General features: G+C 39.4%; 1 protein-coding gene across 43 annotated transcripts in view; it reads left to right on the forward strand.

Moving 5' to 3' along the window:
* The window catches only part of PBRM1 (polybromo 1), a 106,906-nt gene that overhangs the window by 77,649 nt on the left and 11,941 nt on the right, over positions 1-17,316 (forward strand). For all 43 annotated transcript variants that reach the window (XM_061396724.1, XM_061396738.1, XM_061396722.1 and 40 more), the window contains 5 exons: positions 202-347; positions 5,950-6,107; positions 12,122-12,305; positions 13,094-13,304; positions 13,938-14,139. In XM_061396724.1, the coding sequence (XP_061252708.1) occupies positions 202-347; positions 5,950-6,107; positions 12,122-12,305; positions 13,094-13,304; positions 13,938-14,139 (901 nt within the window). The remainder of the gene's footprint in view (positions 1-201; positions 348-5,949; positions 6,108-12,121; positions 12,306-13,093; positions 13,305-13,937; positions 14,140-17,316) is intronic.

Consider the following 17,316-nt stretch of genomic DNA (forward strand, 5'->3'; position numbering starts at 1 on the left):
AACTAGAAATTTAAAATAGATACAGTATTTGATAAGATTTAGTTTAATTTAAGTAACCTAAACTTTGGGTTTCCTGTTTATTAGTTTCTACTTATGGTTATTTTTTGTTAAAAGGGCGGAAAGTCTGCTTTGCCTTCATACTTTCTCTTCCAACTCCTTGATTGTCAGCTCCCTGTCTTTAACCAGTTTCCTTTATCACAGGAGAAAGAAGATGTCCCTGTGGAAATGTCGAATGGTGAACCAGGTTGCCACTACTTTGAGCAGCTCCGGTATAATGACATGTGGCTGAAGGTTGGCGACTGTGTCTTCATCAAGTCCCATGGGCTAGTGCGTCCTCGTGTTGGCAGGTGAACATTTCGAGTTAAGAGAGGACAAGGCTTGGTTTGAGACATTTGGTACCAGTAGGAATTCATTACTGTTTAGGATGAAGACCAAAGTCCCTCCCTTGGGAACATTTCCTACTTCCTTTCACACCACACTCTCCCATCTTATGCCTCTAGCCACACTTCCTCTCAGGACTCCTGTTGTATGTGTGTTTTTCTTTCTTTCTTTTTCTTTTTCTCCTCCTGCCATTTACTGAACTCTTCAACCCAGAAATCTCCCTGCCAGCTTCATATGGTGAACTCTTTTTAGCTTAAATTTGAAATGGCACTTCCTTAAGGAAGCCTTTCCTGTCTCCTCTAGACTGGATTAGGTCCCCCTATTACGCATTCTCGGAGCTCTATGTATTTCCTCTTTCTCAGAACACGTATCAGTTTTATTATCAGGCTTCCATACAAGACTACAAATGCCCTGAGAGTTAGAGGCCCTCTCTTTTTTGAGCAAAAAAGTGATATATACCTTTATATCCCCTGCTGCAAACATAGTGCATGAGGCTCAAATATTTGATAAACAAGTAAATGGGTGAAAGTGTGATTGGATGGCATAAAGTAGCAGTAAAGGAATTTAGGGAACAGGGCTGGGCAGTAGAGGTTAGTAATTAAGGAAAGTAACTCATTCCAAGAGATCTTGATGGAAGTCCCAGCCCTGTCGGTTTAATGTTCTTAGGCAAATTATTTACCTCTCTGGGCTTCAGTTTCCTCATTGTATTTGTTCATCATTTAGTAATTGTTTATTATATATGTACTATTTGCTAGGTTCTATAGATATATTTTATAGTATGAACAGTATGAAAAGACAAAATGATAGGATACTGAAAGAGGAACTCCTCAGGTCAGTAAGTGCCCAATATGCTACTGGAGATCAGTGGAGAAATAACTCCAGAAAGAATGAAGGGATGGAGCCAAAGCAAAAACAGTACCCAGTTGTGGATGTGACTGGTGATAGAAGCAAGGTCTGATGCTGTAAAGAGCAATACTGCATAGGAACCTGGAATGTCAGGTCCATGAATCAAGGCAAATTGGAAGTGGTCAAACAGGAGATGGCAAGAGTGAATGTCGACATTCTAGGAATCAGCGAACTAAAATGGACTGGAATGGGTGAATTTAACTCAGATGACCATTATATTTACTACTACGGGCTGGAATCCCTTAGAACAAATGGAGTAGCCATCATGGTCAACAAAAGATTCCGAAATGCAGTGCTTGGGTGCAGTCTCAAGAACGACAGAATGATCTCTGTTCGTTTCTAAGGCAAACCGTTCAATATCACAGTAATCCAAGTCTATGCCCCAACCAGTAACACTGAAGAAGCTGAAGTGGAACGGTTCTATGAAGACCTACAAGACCTTTTAGAACTAACACCCAAAAAAGATGTCCTTTTCATCATAGGGGACTGGAATGCAAAAGTAGAAAGTCAAGAAACACCTGGAGTAACAGGCAAATTTGGCCTTGGAATACAGAATGAAGCAGGGCAAAGACTAATAGAGTTTTGCCAAGAAAATGCACTGGTCATAGCAAACACCCACTTCCAACAACACAGGAGAAGACTCTACACATGGACATCACCAGATGGTCAACACTGAATTCAGATTGATTATATTCTTTGCAGCCAAAGATGGAGAAGCTCTATACAGTCAGCAAAAACAAGACCAGGAGCTGACGTGGCTCAGGTCATGAACTCCTTATTGCCAAATTCAGACTTAAATGGAAGAAAGTAGGGAAAACCACTAGACCATTCAGGTATGACCTAAATCAAATCCCTTATGATTATACAGTGGAAGTGAGAAATAGATTTAAGGGACTAGATCTGATAGACAGAGTGCCTGATGAACTATGGAATGAGGTTCATGACATTGTACAGGAGACAGGGATCAAGACCATCCCCATGGAAAAATACAAAAAAGCAAAATGGCTGTCTGGGGAGGCCTTACAAATAGCTGTGAAAAGAAGAGAAGCGAAAAGCAAAGGAGAAAAGGAAAGATAAGCATCTGAATGCAGAGTTCCAAAAACTAGCAAGAAGAGATAAGAAAGCCTTCCTCAGTGATCAGTGCAAAGAAATAGAGGAAAACAACAGAATGGGAAAGACTAGAGATCTCTTCAAGAAAATCAGAGATACCATGGGAACATTTCAGGCAAAGATGGGCTTGATAAAGGACAGAAACGGTATGGACCTAACAGAAGCAGAAGATATTAAGAAGAGTTGGCAAGAATACACAGAAGAACTGTACAAAAAAGATGTTCATGACCCAGATAATCACGATGGTGTGATCACTCATCTAGAGCCAGACGTCCTGGAATGTGAAGTCAAGTGGGCCTTAGGAAGCATCACTATGAACAAAGCTAGTGGAGGTGATGGCATTCCAGTTGAGCTATTCCAAATCCTGAAAGATGATGCTGTGAAAGTGCTGCACTCAATATGCTAGCAAATTTGGAAAACTCAGCAGTGGCCACAGGACTGGAAAAGGTCAGTTTTCATTCCAATCCCAAAGAAAGGCAATGCCAAAGAATGCTCAAACTACCGCACAATTATACTCATCTCACATGCTAGTAAAGTAATGCTCAAAATTCTCCAAGCCAGGCTTCAGCAATATGTGAACTGTGAACTTCCTGATGTTCAAGCTGGTTTTAGAAAAGGCAGAGGAACCAGAGATCAAATTGCCAACATCTACTGGATCATCGAAAAAGCAAGAGAGTTCCAGAAAAACATCTATTTCTGCTTTATTGACTATGCCAGAGCCTTTGACTGTGTGGATCAAAATAAACTGTGGAAAATTCTGAAAGAGATGGGAATACCCGACCACCTGACCTGCCTCTTGAGAAACCTATATGCAGGTCAGGAAGCAACAGTTAGAACTGGAAGGAAGCAACAGTTAGAACTGGAAGGCAAACTGGAACAACAGACTGGTTCCAAATAGGAAAAGGAGTACGTCAAGGCTATATATTGTCACCCTGCTTATTTAACTTATATGCAGAGTACATCATGAGAAACTCTGGCCTGGAAGAAGCACAAGCTGGAATCAAGATTGCCGGGAGAAATATCAATAACCTCAGATATGCAGATGACACCACCCTTATGGCAGAAAGGGAAGAGGAACTCAAGAGCCTCTTGATGAAAGTGAAAGAGGAGAGTGAAAAAGTTGGCTTAAAGCTCAACATTCAGAAAACGAAGATCATGGCATCTGGTCCCATCACTTCATGGGAAATAGATGCGGAAACCTTGGAAACAGTGTCAGACTTTATTTTTTGGGGCTCCAAAATCACTGCAGAAGGTGACTGCAGCCATGAAAATAAAAGACACTTGGTGTTTGGAAGGAAAGTTATGACCAACCTAGACAGCATATTGAAAAGCAGAGACATTACTTTGCCAACAAAGGTCCGTCTAGTCAAGGCTGTGGTTTTTCCAGTGGTTATGTATGGACGTGAGAGTTGGACTGTGAAGAAAGCTGAGCGCCGAAGAATTGATGCTTTTGAACTGTGGTGTTGGAGAAGACTTTTGATTGTCCCTTGGACTGCAAGGAGATCCAACCAGTCCATTCTGAAGGAGATCAGCCCTGGGATTTCTTTGGAAGGAATGATGCTAAAACTGAAACTCCAGTACTTTGGCCACCTCATGTGAAGAGTTGACTCATTGGAAAAGACTCTGATGCTGGGAGGGATTGGGGGCAGGAGGAGAAGGGGACGGCGGAGGATGAGATGGCTCGATGGCATCACTGACTCGATGGACGTGAGTCTCAGTGAACTCCGGGAGTTGGTGATGGACATGGAGGCCCGGTGTGCTGCGATTCATGGGGTCGCAAAGAGTCGGACATGACTGAGCAACTGAACTGAACTGATAGATACATTAGTGCATAAAAGAGACAACTATCCTTAGTCTCCTGGGCCTTTTTTCTAGTAGGAAGGCAAACTGCAAACATGAGTAAATAAAGTATATGGTACGTTAAATTATGATGTATGCTATGGAAAGAAATAGAGCTGGATATGGGAAATCGGGAGTGCCATGGTCAAAGTAGGGTGTTCAAAACTTTACACAGGCTGATGTGTAAAGCCTCACTAAGAGTTCACAGTTGAGCCAACATTTGAAGGGACCAAGGAAGTGAGTAATATGAATATCCAGGGAGAAAGCTTTCCAGGGACAGAGAATAGCCAGTGCAAAGACTGGAGAGAGAAGCATGCCTGGGCTGTTCAGATCAGAGCTTGTGACAAAGGGAGTGGGCAATACCTGAGTTAGGTAGGAAGTACATGAGCCAGGGGATATAGTGCAAATTGTGTGAGGCTCAGAAACTGCTGAAGGGACTTGCACCTTTACTGAATTAAATGAAATACCATGGATTATTTTAAGTGCAAAAATGACATTTTTTTCCCCCTCCGCACTCCATGGCATGTATGATCTTAGTTCCCTGACCAGAGGTCAAACCTGTGTCTCCTGCAGTGGAAGTGTAGCATTTTAAATACTGAACCACGAGCGAAGTCCCCAGAAGTGACATCTGACTTAGGTCTTAGCAGAAAGGCTCTGTCTACTGATTATTAAGAATAGATTGTAAAGAGTCAAAGGTAGAAAGGCAAAATCTGCTAGGAGGCTGTTGCAATAATCTAGGCAAGAATGATGGTGTCTCAGGCCAGTAGTCAGATCCAGTTCTACAAATTAGATCCAGTTTTGAAGGGTTGAGTTGAGAGAATGTAGTCCCTGGTGGCTCAATGGTAAAGAATCTGCCAATGCAGGAGACGTGGGTTTGATTGCTGGGTTGGGATATCCTCTGGAGAAGGAAATCGCAACCCCCTCCAGTATTCCTGCCTTGGAAATCCCATGGACAGAGGAGCCTGGTGGGCTGCAGTCCATAAGGTCGCAAAGAGTTGGACACGACTGAGCAACTAAACAGCAACAATAGCAGCAAAGTGTCCAGGAGAGAGAGAGGAGTCAAGGGTGACTCCTGCATTTTGATCTGAAGAACTGAAAGTGTATATTAACTGAGATGAGGATGCTGCTTCATGTCTGGAACCTTGAGACTTTGGGAACAGTAATAATATCAACCTTATGATATGGTTCTGAGAAATAGTACAGTATCCTGCACAGAGCAGTCAGATGTTTTTATTTTTTTCTAGTGAGATGATGAGTGGCTTTCATTAGATTTTCATGAGGTAAAGGGGTATTAGATCTTGACCTACAAGAAGGTCATGAACCATTGCCTTAAAAGCATGTCTGCCACTGATGTGATCTGACCCCAAATATTGAGGATCTGTGTGTTTATTCAGCTCATAAGTCCAATTGATAGATGCTTTGTATCTCAGGAAGAAAACTTGGGAGTCAGTTTAAACTTTTAAGTTGTATTCTTTGGTATTATGTTTAAAAAAATGTTCACTTCTTTTTTTCCCCAAATATCTTGTCATATGTTTAAAGGGGGAAAAAAAGAACCAAGAAAATTGTCTTATTATCAAAATAGTCAGTGAAACTCCTCTAAATATAGCATACCATTAAGTTTTTGGTTAGCAGAATGTTTGATAGATTAAGCCTTCAGGAATGAAATCCATCAGAATTCTAATTTAATGGAATTTCTCCATTTTTTCTCTCAAGAATTGAAAAGGTATGGGTCCGAGATGGAGCTGCATATTTTTATGGCCCCATCTTCATTCACCCAGAAGAGACGGAACATGAGCCGACAAAAATGTTCTACAAGAAAGAAGTGTTTTTGAGTAATCTGGAAGAAACCTGCCCCATGACATGTATTCTAGGTATGTATTCATACTTTTCATTTAATCACACTCATTCCACAGTTGAGTCATTGCACACTTTTTCTGTCCTGGACACTGTTCTAGGTGCTAAGTATATAGCAATAAAAAAATAAAAATCTCAGGCTTCTCAGGCACCTAACTGTGTGGAGCAGAGGCTGGGGAGCCAGTTAGTAAATTAAAATTAAATATATAGAACATCAGGTAGTAATTAGGGCAATGAATGAGAATAAAGCAGAGGACGAGGATAGAGAGTAATGTTGCAGGGAGGTTCTGGTTAGGTCATATCATCAGCAAAAGCCCCTCTGGTCGGTGACATGAGAGCAGAACCCTGAAAGAAGTGAGGAAGAAAACTATTCAAATAGCTGCTGAGATTTTACTCCTTTTAGGCACTGCAAACATCAGCTGCAGAGACCTTGAGGCAGAGTATCTGGGTGTGTTTGAGTCACAGTAAGAAAGCTTACTTCTAGTAAGGAGACAAAGGGAGCCTAAAGGGAAGACTGAAGTCTTCTTTGGTTAGAGTGACTGCAGCTGTGCAGGGGGTCTGGTAGGGAATGAGCCCTCTCAGGTGACTGGGCCCTAAGTCATGGTAGGTCATGTGCAGGGATTGAGCTTTAACAGATAAGAGTTCTTATGAGGAGTCTGAACAAAGAGGCATGTGAGCCAACATGTGTATTAGAGGAATCACTGTGGCTGCAGTATGGGGAATTGTTGTAAGAATAAGGTAGGAAGCAAGGAGAGCAATTAAAAGACATACTGTCTCTGTTGGATTAACCCTAGTAGTGTTACTGTTCAATTCCAGAAACATGAAGGTCTTGCTTTGGCTTCTGTTGAGTCATCCTCCTGAGTGTGCAAAGTGCCATTCTGCTTCTGAGATATAGTTACATGATTCATATACTGTCACCATTTTCAGCTCTTGGGTTTCTTCTGGCCCCAAAGTAACTCAATAACTTTTTACACTAGCTGCTACCTATGTCTTTTTGAGTGGTTTTCCAAAAGGTTACTAGTTACAACTTTATATTGATTACCTATGGTTGTAAAGTTGAAGAAGCTACCATGCTTATGATCAAAAGGAAATTTGCAAATTAAAAAATATTTTATTTATATATTTGGCTGCCCTGGGTCTTAGTTCTGGTGCGCAGGATCTGCCGTCTTTGTTGTGGCATACAAGACATTTAGTTGCAGCATGTGTTCACTGACCAAGGATTGAATCTGGGTCCCCTGCAGTGGAAGCACAGAGTCCTAACCACTGGACCACTAGGGAAGTCCCTAAAAAGTATTTTACACTTAGACTTCGTCTGGTTGCTTTAATGTTTATCTATATTGTTCTTTGGTGCTTTGAATTTTTTTCAGAATTGAATATGGTAATCATGTCTGAATGGCCAATAATTCAGTACATTTTCTCTTCCACTCTGGGGAGAGACAACAAAGGCTAGTGAAGTTATTAAATCCTTCTTGAGTTTCTGCAGCAGAGGTCTTCCTTTTAACTTGTGCTCTGGAGCTTTACTTCTAGTGAGGAGACAGAGGGAGCCTAAAGGGGAGACTGAGGTCTTCTTTGGTTAGGACAACTATATCATTGATTGTTTCTTGGTTATTTTCCTAGCGATGACCCTGGGGATTACATCTTAAACTTATGAAAATCTGATTTTCATATACACTATACAAAAAACTCTGTTCCTCTATAGCTCCATCCCTCTCCTTTGTGTTATTGTCAGAAATTACCTCTTTATACTTTGTGTGCCCCGTTATCATAGATTTATAATTATTGCTTTATGCATTTGTCTTTAAAATCATATAGGTTGAAAAAAAGAGAATTTGCAAACCAAAAATATATTGCCTTTTATATTTACCTATGTAGTTACCTTTACTAATGTTTTTTATTTCTTTGTATGACTACAAGTTATTATCTAATGCCTTTTCATTTCAGCCTACAGGACTCCCTTTAGCATTTCTTTTAGGACAGGTTTGCTCCCAAGAATCTCTTCTCACCTTTTGTTTATCTGGAAATGTCTTCGAGTTTTGAAGGGTATTTTTGATGTATATAGAATTCTCCATTGGCAGTTTTTTCTTTCATGTCTTTCATCACATTTGGGAAATTTTGGGCCACTGTGTCTTCAGATATTTTTTCCTGAGCTTTTCATTTTCTTCACCATCCAAGACTCCTACTATGCCTATGTGGGTCATGCTTAATGGTGTGCCTTGGATCTCTGAGATGCTCTTCATGTTTCTGTATTCTTTTTTTCTGTCTTTCTCAGACTTTTCATTTTAATTTTCCTGTCTTCAAGGTCATTGATTCTTCTGTGTGTTGTTGAACCCTTCTAATAAATTTTTCATTTTAGTTATTGTACTTTTTAGCTTCAGAGTTTCTATTTCATGGTTACAACTTCTGTCTCTTTATTGATTCTCTATTTGGTGAGACATCATTCTGGTTTCTTTTAGTTCCTTGTCCTTTAGCTCTTCTGGTGTATTTAGGACAGTTGATTTAAATTCTTTGTGTAGTAAGTTCAGTGTCTAAACTTCCTCAGGGACAGTTTCTGTTCATTTTTTTTTTTATCCTGTGAATGGGCCCTACTTACTTGTCTCATGCATGCCTCATAGTTTTTATTGAAGACTGGATATTGTGAATATTACCAATATAATATAACTCTGGAAATGAGATTCTACCCCCCTCCTTAAGTTTTTGTTGTCACTGCTTATTGTGAGTTGTTATTGCTTGTTTAGTGACTTTTCTAAGCTACTTTAAAGACTGTATTCTTTGTTGTGTGTTGTCACTGAAGTCTCTGTTCTACCAGCTTAGTGGTCAGCTAGTGCTTTAACAGAGAATTTCTTAAGTGCTTGGATCCAAAAAAAAAAAACCCACCCCAAATTCCCAGCCCTTGCAACTGTACAGTGCATCTTTCTGGAGCGCACATTCAGCACTCAGCCAGAAAGTTCACAGCTCTGCCTTTATACTTACCGCTGCTTGTGCAGGCCTTGACAGTCAGTGGAAGCTGAGGACCTGGGGCCTTCTCAGGTCTTTGCTGAACATGCACCTTGCCCGTAGCATGTGCATGGCTTTCTAGATTTCCAGGAATATGTGGAAGCTTCTCAAAACTCTTATTCCCCAAACATCTCACTTCCCAGTTTTTTCTCCCAGGGTTTTCATCATGTCTACTGTTTGCCCCAACTGATATCCTTTGCCAGACCCAGCTGGTGGCAGCTATGTTTTCAACAAAAGCACCATAGCCACTTCCCTGCTACTTGGAAGTTAGGCAGCAGTTTGGAAAAAGTAAAATTGTATCCATCTCTCACATCAGCTTCAAAATAAATTCCCAGATAAAATATAGGCTTAAATGAACACAGAAGTAGTAAAGATACCAAAGGAAAGTGATGGGGAAGAAATTTTTATAATTCTTAACATCAAACCCAAAAACCGTATAAGAAAGATTGATAAATTCAACTATATAAAAGTTTTAAATGTTTGGCAGAAGCAAAGACAGGTGACAACTTTGGGAAAATACATGCAGTGTATATCATAGAAAAAGATCAGATTTCATTCATATATGAAGAACTATTAAATAATTAGAAAAAAAGATCAATATCCAATAGGAAAACAGGCAAAGATTAATAGAGAGCAGAGAGAAGTGGTTCTTAAAATATGCACAACCTAAGCCAGTAGAGAAATGTTAAGTTAAAATTACCCAGATGCTACTTTCTTAAAAAAATTATCAAATTGTCAAAGATTCATATGTTTACTAGTTGACAAGAATTTAGGGAAGTGGCATTTGCCCATTTTGTGGTGGGTTTATGAATTACCATCACCTCTGTGAAAGGCAAATTTGATAATATCTACAAAAATTAAAGTGTATGTACCCTTTGACCCAGCTTTTGTACTTCTAGATGTTTATTCCTCAGGTGTACTCATTCATGTGCAAATTGGTATATGTCTTAAAGTATGTCAGTCTTGCTTCAGTGAGAGAGCAAAAATTTGGAAAAGAAACTAAACATCCACCAGTAGGGAACTAGTTGGATAAATATACTAATACCAGCAGTGATCCTTAAAATGTATTATTTTGCACCAAAATTTAGGTGTAAAACAATATGAGTGATATGCTAACCATTGTAAAGTCCCACAACTGAGACCCGATGCAGCCAAATAAACTGTTGTTCACTTGCTCAGTCGTGTCTGACTCTGTGACCCCGTGGGCTGCAGCACACCCACTGACAGTATTGTACAACCATCAGTACTATCCATTTCTAGAACTTTTCATCATCCCAAATAGAAACTCTGTACCCATTAAGCAATAACTACTCATTTCCATCTCTTCCAGCCCCTTAATAAGCACTATTTTACTATCAGTCTCTATGAATTCTGGCTATTCTGGGTACGTTATGTAAGTGGAATCATGCAAAATTTTTCCTTTTTGAGTCAGATTTATTTTACTTAGCATAAATAAAAAATTCTCAAAATTCGTCCATGGTGTAGCATGTATCCAAATTTTATTCCTTTTTGAGGCTGAAGTTTTTTTATTGTATGTATATGTAACATTTTGTGTATTCATTCATCTGTTGATGGACATTTGGGTAATTTCTATATTTTGGCCAGTTGTAAATAATGCTGTTGTGAACATTGGTATATGTGTATCTGAGTCCCTGCTTTCAGTCATTTTGTATATTTACCTAGAAGTAGAATTTCTGGATCAATTTTCAGTTCAGTTCAATTGCTGAGTCGTGTCTGACTCTTTGTGACTCCATGTCCACAGGCCTCCCTGTCCTCACCAACTCCCGGAGTTTACCCAAACTGATGTCCATTGAGTCAGTGATGCCATCCAACCATCTCATCCTCTGTCGTCCCCTTCTCCTCCCACCTTCAATCTTTCCCTCCATCAGGGTCTTTACAAATGAGTCAGCTCTTCACATCAGGTAGCCAAAGTATTGGAGTTTCAGCTTCAACATCAGTCCTTCCAATGAACACTCAGGACTGATCTCCTTTAGGATGGACTGGTTGGATCTCCTTGCAGTCCAGGGGATTCTCAAGAGTCTTCTCTAACACCACAGTTCAAAAGCATCAGTTCTTCAGCGCTCAGCTTTCTTTATAGTCCAACTCCCACATCCAGCTGTACCATTTCACATTAGCAGCAGTGACATATAGTGGTTCCAGCTTCTCCACATCCTTACCAACACTTGGTATTTTCTGGAAGTTTCATTTGGCTTTTTTCCCTTTGTAATAGCCATCGTAATGAATGTGAAGTGGTATTTCAATTTTTATTTGTATTTTCCAAATGATTAATGATGTGAGTGAGCATCTTTTCATGAGCTTATTGGGTATTTGTATATCTTCTTTGGAGAAATGTCTATTCAGATCATTTGCCTGTTTTTTGAGTTATTTATTTTGTTATTTCCGATTTGTCGGAGTTCTTTATGTATTCTGGATATTAGACTCTCACAAGAGATATAATTTGCAAATATTTCCCACTGTTCTGTGTGCTGTCTTTTCACTTTGTGTCCTTTGAAGCACAGAAGTTTTTCATTTTGATGAAGTCTAATTTATCTTTATTTTCTTTAGTTGCTTGTGATTTTAATGTCACATTTATGAAACCATTGCCTAATAGAGGGTCACAAAGGTTTATACCTATGTTTTTCTATAAGAGTTTTATAGTTGTGTCTCTTACATTAAGGTCTCTGATCCATTTTGAATTAATCTGTGTATATGGCATATAGTAGGCTTCTAGCTCCATTCGTTTGCATGTGGTAATCCAGTTGTTCCAGCACTGCCTGTTAAAGAGTCTATTCTTTCCCCAATTGAATTGTCTTGACACCCTTGTCAAAAATCAGTTACCTGTAAAAACTCAGTTATATGGATTTATTTCTAGACTTTTAATTCTAGTCTATTGATCTGCATATCTGTCCTTACATCTTATACCCTTTAAATCTTCTAATTTTAATCATTTGAATGTATTAATTTAAAGGTTTAAAATAATTGTTATCTATGACCACAGTAACTCCTTTAATTTCTCTCCAAAATTTTTCTCTTTCAGGAAAATGTGCTGTGTTGTCATTCAAGGACTTCCTCTCCTGCAGGCCGACTGAAATTCCAGAAAATGACATTCTGCTTTGTGAGAGCCGCTACAACGAGAGTGACAAGCAGATGAAGAAATTTAAGGGACTGAAGAGATTTTCACTCTCTGCTAAAGTGGTAGATGATGAAATTTATTACTTCAGGTAAAGTTGAAAAAACTAAAAAAGAGCACTTCAGCTCCTTTGATATCAGTAAAACATATCAAAATTGCATAGTCCACGGTGGGTTTTTATTGTTTTTTATTAGGTCTTAAACTAGAGCAATAGACATTTCAAACAGAACATATTAATTAATTTAATTAAATATTAAAGGAAAATCCTCACAATCTGCTGAGATGTGGTGACTGCTGGATCAGTCCTCTTTGTGTAGACTTCAATAATTGTAATATGGAGGCAGAAATCTTTGATTCTGGTATGCATAATCTATTAAGAGATTGTGTAGTTCTGTGAACTGCGAAAGTTCTTCTTAGTATTTATAGGCAACTAGATCTTAGCTTTCAGTCCAGTGCTTTTGTTGGGTATTCGGCAGAATCCCTTAAAAACACACATTTGAGAACTTCCCTGGTGGTCCAGTGCTTAAGAATCCACCTTTCAATGCAAGGGACACAGGTTCGATTCCTGGTCAGGAAACTAAGACCCCACATGCCACAGGGTGACTAAGTTCGCACACTGCACTAAAGATCCCGTATGCCTCAACTAAGACCTGATACAGCCAAATAAATAAATATTTTTTTAAAAAAGCAAGCATCTGTAAGTAGATGTGACTTTATATGTTTTAATTATTTCCCTTGTGGACTTAAAGAGTGGACATTGCACGATACAGAAAGTTGGTTCTAGGTATTAAGGCAGAACATTGCTTTCCAGTCCATCCTGGAGTAGTGTCAGGTGATTTCATTTTATTTATTCATTTATTTTTATGTCCCTTCTTCTAGAAAACCAATTGTTCCTCAGAAGGAGCCCTCACCTTTATTGGAAAAGAAGATCCAGTTGCTAGAAGCTAAATTTGCTGAGTTAGAAGGTGGAGATGATGATATTGAAGAGATGGGAGAAGAGGATAGTGAGGTCATTGAGCCTCCCTCTCTACCTCAACTTCAGACTCCCCTGGCCAGTGAGCTGGATCTCATGCCCTACACACCCCCACAGGTGAAGGTGGCGGCTTCCTGTTACTTGTCTTATTCCTAGCTCTGGTTTGCAGTAAAAAGAAAGGAGACATCCAGCCCCTCCATTATGGGAGCTTCAACCTAGAATTCTTCAAGAAGTAACAGATTTTTTTATTTTTTCCTCTCTTGATGCCACTAATAATTTAAAATGTAGTATCTTTATAAAAAAGTTTCATAGATAGCTGGCTTTAGTGGCAGGTTTAGTTAGAAAGCTCTCCTTGTCTTGCATTGAAAAAAAAAAACAAAACAATGAGGAATTGCATCGTCCTCTTACTCTAGCTTTTATTGCTCATACCTTTTTAAGTCTCTTTCTTTAGGACCCCATCTTTTGGTTAAGGTGATCCCTATAGGTATTTTCTTCTCATTTAGAATTTTCTCAAGCCTTGATTGTGAGGTCACCATTATAGATTGCAGTCATGGAATTCAGTGGAACTTCCATTTTTCTTATATGGTCAGAGGCCAGAAATAGCTGTGTTTTGAATAAGAAAATGAACTATAAACTGAAGATGTCTGTAGAACAGTAGCTATTAAATTGCACATTTTTGGCTTACAAAAACCTTTAGTAATTGACGAGATGCAGTGTTCTGATGCATTATAAGAGCTTTCTGTCTTACAGTCTACGCCCAAATCTGCCAAAGGCAGTGCAAAGAAGGAAGGCTCCAAACGGAAGATCAACATGAGTGGCTACATCCTGTTCAGCAGTGAGATGAGAGCTGTGATTAAGGCCCAGCACCCAGACTATTCTTTTGGGGAGCTCAGCCGACTGGTGGGGACAGAGTGGAGAAACCTTGAGACAGCCAAGAAAGCAGAATATGAAGGTAAATAGAGCATAGGCACAACTGTCTGAGCTTTGTAAGCGAGGGGGTGTTTTCAGCAGTGCACGAGCTTAGGTTAAATCTCTTGTTCTTACCACTTGCACATGAACTTTGTGTTGGGGGCTGTCTCAAGTGGCTCCCATCCAGCAGTTTAAGTGTCAGCCTTGTCCCAGCTGAGCAAGTGCTGCCTCTGACTTGGCCTCTGATCCTAGTGTGTTGGTTTTTTTTTTTTTTTTCCAAAAATTTCTCAAATATTTAGCTGTTTAAAAAATTGCATGATTTTTTTTCTTTTATTAAATCCTGTAAGCACACATGTGTTGAGCTGGGGAATGATTGTACAAGGATGTTAGATACAGTTTTAGTTAAAATTTCATCTGAAATGGGGCTTTTAAAATCAGTGATCTTCTATTATGGCTCTTGACAAGCCATATAAACTCCAGACTGAGGCTTGGCTGAAGCACCTGGTTTTCTACGCCTTTCCTGGCCTGTGCTGCATTCATAGCTACTTTTAAGGTACTTGGGTACTCTTTGATAAAGCTCAACTGCCTTCATTTTTCTTTTACTCTATAATTAAATTATTTAGGGCTGTGAGCTATCATTCAAGGATTTGGTGGTTCATAGCCATTAGGGACAGATACTAAATAGAGATTTTTTGTTTTTTAATATTAGGCATGACTTAAATAAGGAAATGAGTAGTAAACATTAGGTTAGGCAGGATGATTGCCCTCAGAGCTATATTTTTTTCATTTGGAATTGTATACAATGCTTCATGTTGACAGTTATGAAGCCCTCTCTCAAATAACCACAGTGATCACCATTACCCTTCTTGACAGGGTCCAAACCCATTATTTTTCAACAACCATAAATAAATTAATTATCAAGGCTGCCTCCTTTATTAAACTTTATGGAGTTTCCAAAGAAACTCCTTTTTTAAAAGAAAAGTTTACTCCTTTGATTTTTTATATAGTTGATTTTTAAAATTATCTGACAGGCTTCCCCAAGGATCTTCTGTAGAACCCTAATCCTACAAGATGTTCAGCCAGAAAAAAATTGTGGCAAAAGCAGTTTGAGAAGCACTCCAAACACTTCTCTCTTGGAAACTTACAGTGCATATTGCCATATTAAAGTCTTTAAACGTGCAGTTAAGAACCTGTTTTTTTCCCACCTGGCATTTTCTGAAATTGATCAGGTATTCATGTAATATCTGCTAATATCCTGAGGAACTAATATTTCATGGAACATTCTTTGAGAAATCATAGTCAGTTCTATAAGAACCTACAACCTTGGAGAGCATTGGTATTAGTTAAGACCCAGATATATCACTCAGTTGGAGGAGTGTTTCAAACGAAGCTCACATGGCTATATAGCCTGATCCAGGACAAAATGAAGCCAGTACTGCTCGGCTGGTTACTTAGAGTGTGAACAAGAGCGAGAAATGTGTCTGGAGATAACGTAAAAATGCTGGAGCCAAACTGAAGAGAAGGAAGAGTGACGACTTCTGGGAAATTCTCCCAGATTTTAAGGGGAGTCTGAAATTCAGTGAGAACTTAGCGAGAGGAGTTATGTGACTCACCAGTGTCTGCCTGAGACACCAAGTCTGAGCTTGTGGTGTTCTGACCCACTCAGTTCAAAACCCAAAGTTTGGAGTTCGGCTGACTTCATTTAATAATTCTCTCTCTTTTTTTTTTTTTTTATAATTCTCTTTTCTAAGACAGCCTAACTGGGCTCCTCCCAGAAAGAACCAGCAGGTCCAATATTCCATCCCCAGGCTTGAACTCTTCTTTTTTCAACTTCATTTTTTTGCTCTCCCATTTTACTGTTTCATTTGTGTAATGAAGATATGAGAACTTAATGTGGGGTTCTAGGTCATCAGTGTCTCACTTTTTTTGTTTTGTTTTTTAAATGCTAGTTCAAGGAAATGGGTTGTTAAAATGGCCTTTGTCCCTCACACTCATTGTACAGAGGATCTGTACACTGGGACAGTGTAGTGAGTGATGACAAGTCTCTGCAGGTAACTGTCTCAGCCAAGGAAGCTTTGACTTGCTTGACTTTCACATTCTTAAACAAAGGAGGACTGGAACCGTTGCTTCTCGATGCTCTTTAAAGCCATGTGACCGTGAGCTATCTGCCCCCTCCTTATATCAGCCAGCGGTACCCTTTTGAATTTCATGTTGGAGGGTTAACGTGTGGCAGTTGGAGTTTGATGCCAGGAAATCAGGGCTACTGCTGGTTCTCTCTGTATTCTTGGACAAGTCACTATCTGTCTCCCAGTCTCAATTTGTCCATGTGAAGAGTGGAAAGGATTTCCTATTTATGAATGGTGAAGCAAAGTCAACCTTTATTGTGGGAGCTTTGGTAATGCACATTTCTAGAGCTCGCTAGTCAGAGTCCAGCCTTGCCAGCTCCTGAAAAGACTGGGAGTTGTGATTGTTGGGGCTGCTGGCCATGGAGATGCAGAAAGAGTAGCTCCGAGGAGTGAAGGATGTAGCAAGGATGTTCCACAGCCCAGAACTGGCACACAAGCTAATGCTCCTCTCGCATTTTGGATGAAATAAGTATGAATTCTGAAACTTCTGCTGATTTAGGATGACTTATGGTCAGTATTGAACTCAGCTTCAGGAAACCTGGTTCTGTCCGTACATTGTCCATTGCTTCATATGTGTATACATAGTATTTCCTGCTTCTGATGACTGTAGCCTGGAGTATCATGCATTTTTTCCCCTTGGGGTTTATTAAACATGACCTCTTCATTAGAATGTACACATTAGCATTTATTTTTCTAAAACCTTCTGGAGGAGGCAGTAAGCTACTTTTCCCTTACAGAGTTAATTTTCTTCAGCTGCTAAACCCCATGACACTAATGACAAGAGTCCTCAAATCTTAGTAAAATTGGGTGCAACGTATCAGGAAAATATAGTAAGTAATAATTGTGCCAAAAATTATAATGGGCCATGGAATTGCTTCATGTTGAAATTTTTTAAAAATTTGTAATGCTATTAATACTAGAATAATGGTAGCGCTTCTCATCTTCAGGGTGCCTTGTGAGATTAACCATGTTGGTTATGCTGGTGACGTTTTTAAATAAAATCTGTGCTTTCTGAATGTGTGTTGCAGTCTTAACATTCTTGAAATCTTTGCAGACCAGTTCTCAAGATGGGATAGGAAAGCTGGACTCTAGGT

This window comes from Bos javanicus, chromosome 22 (assembly GCF_032452875.1).
Source record: "Bos javanicus breed banteng chromosome 22, ARS-OSU_banteng_1.0, whole genome shotgun sequence".
Classification (NCBI taxonomy): Eukaryota; Metazoa; Chordata; class Mammalia; order Artiodactyla; family Bovidae; genus Bos; species Bos javanicus.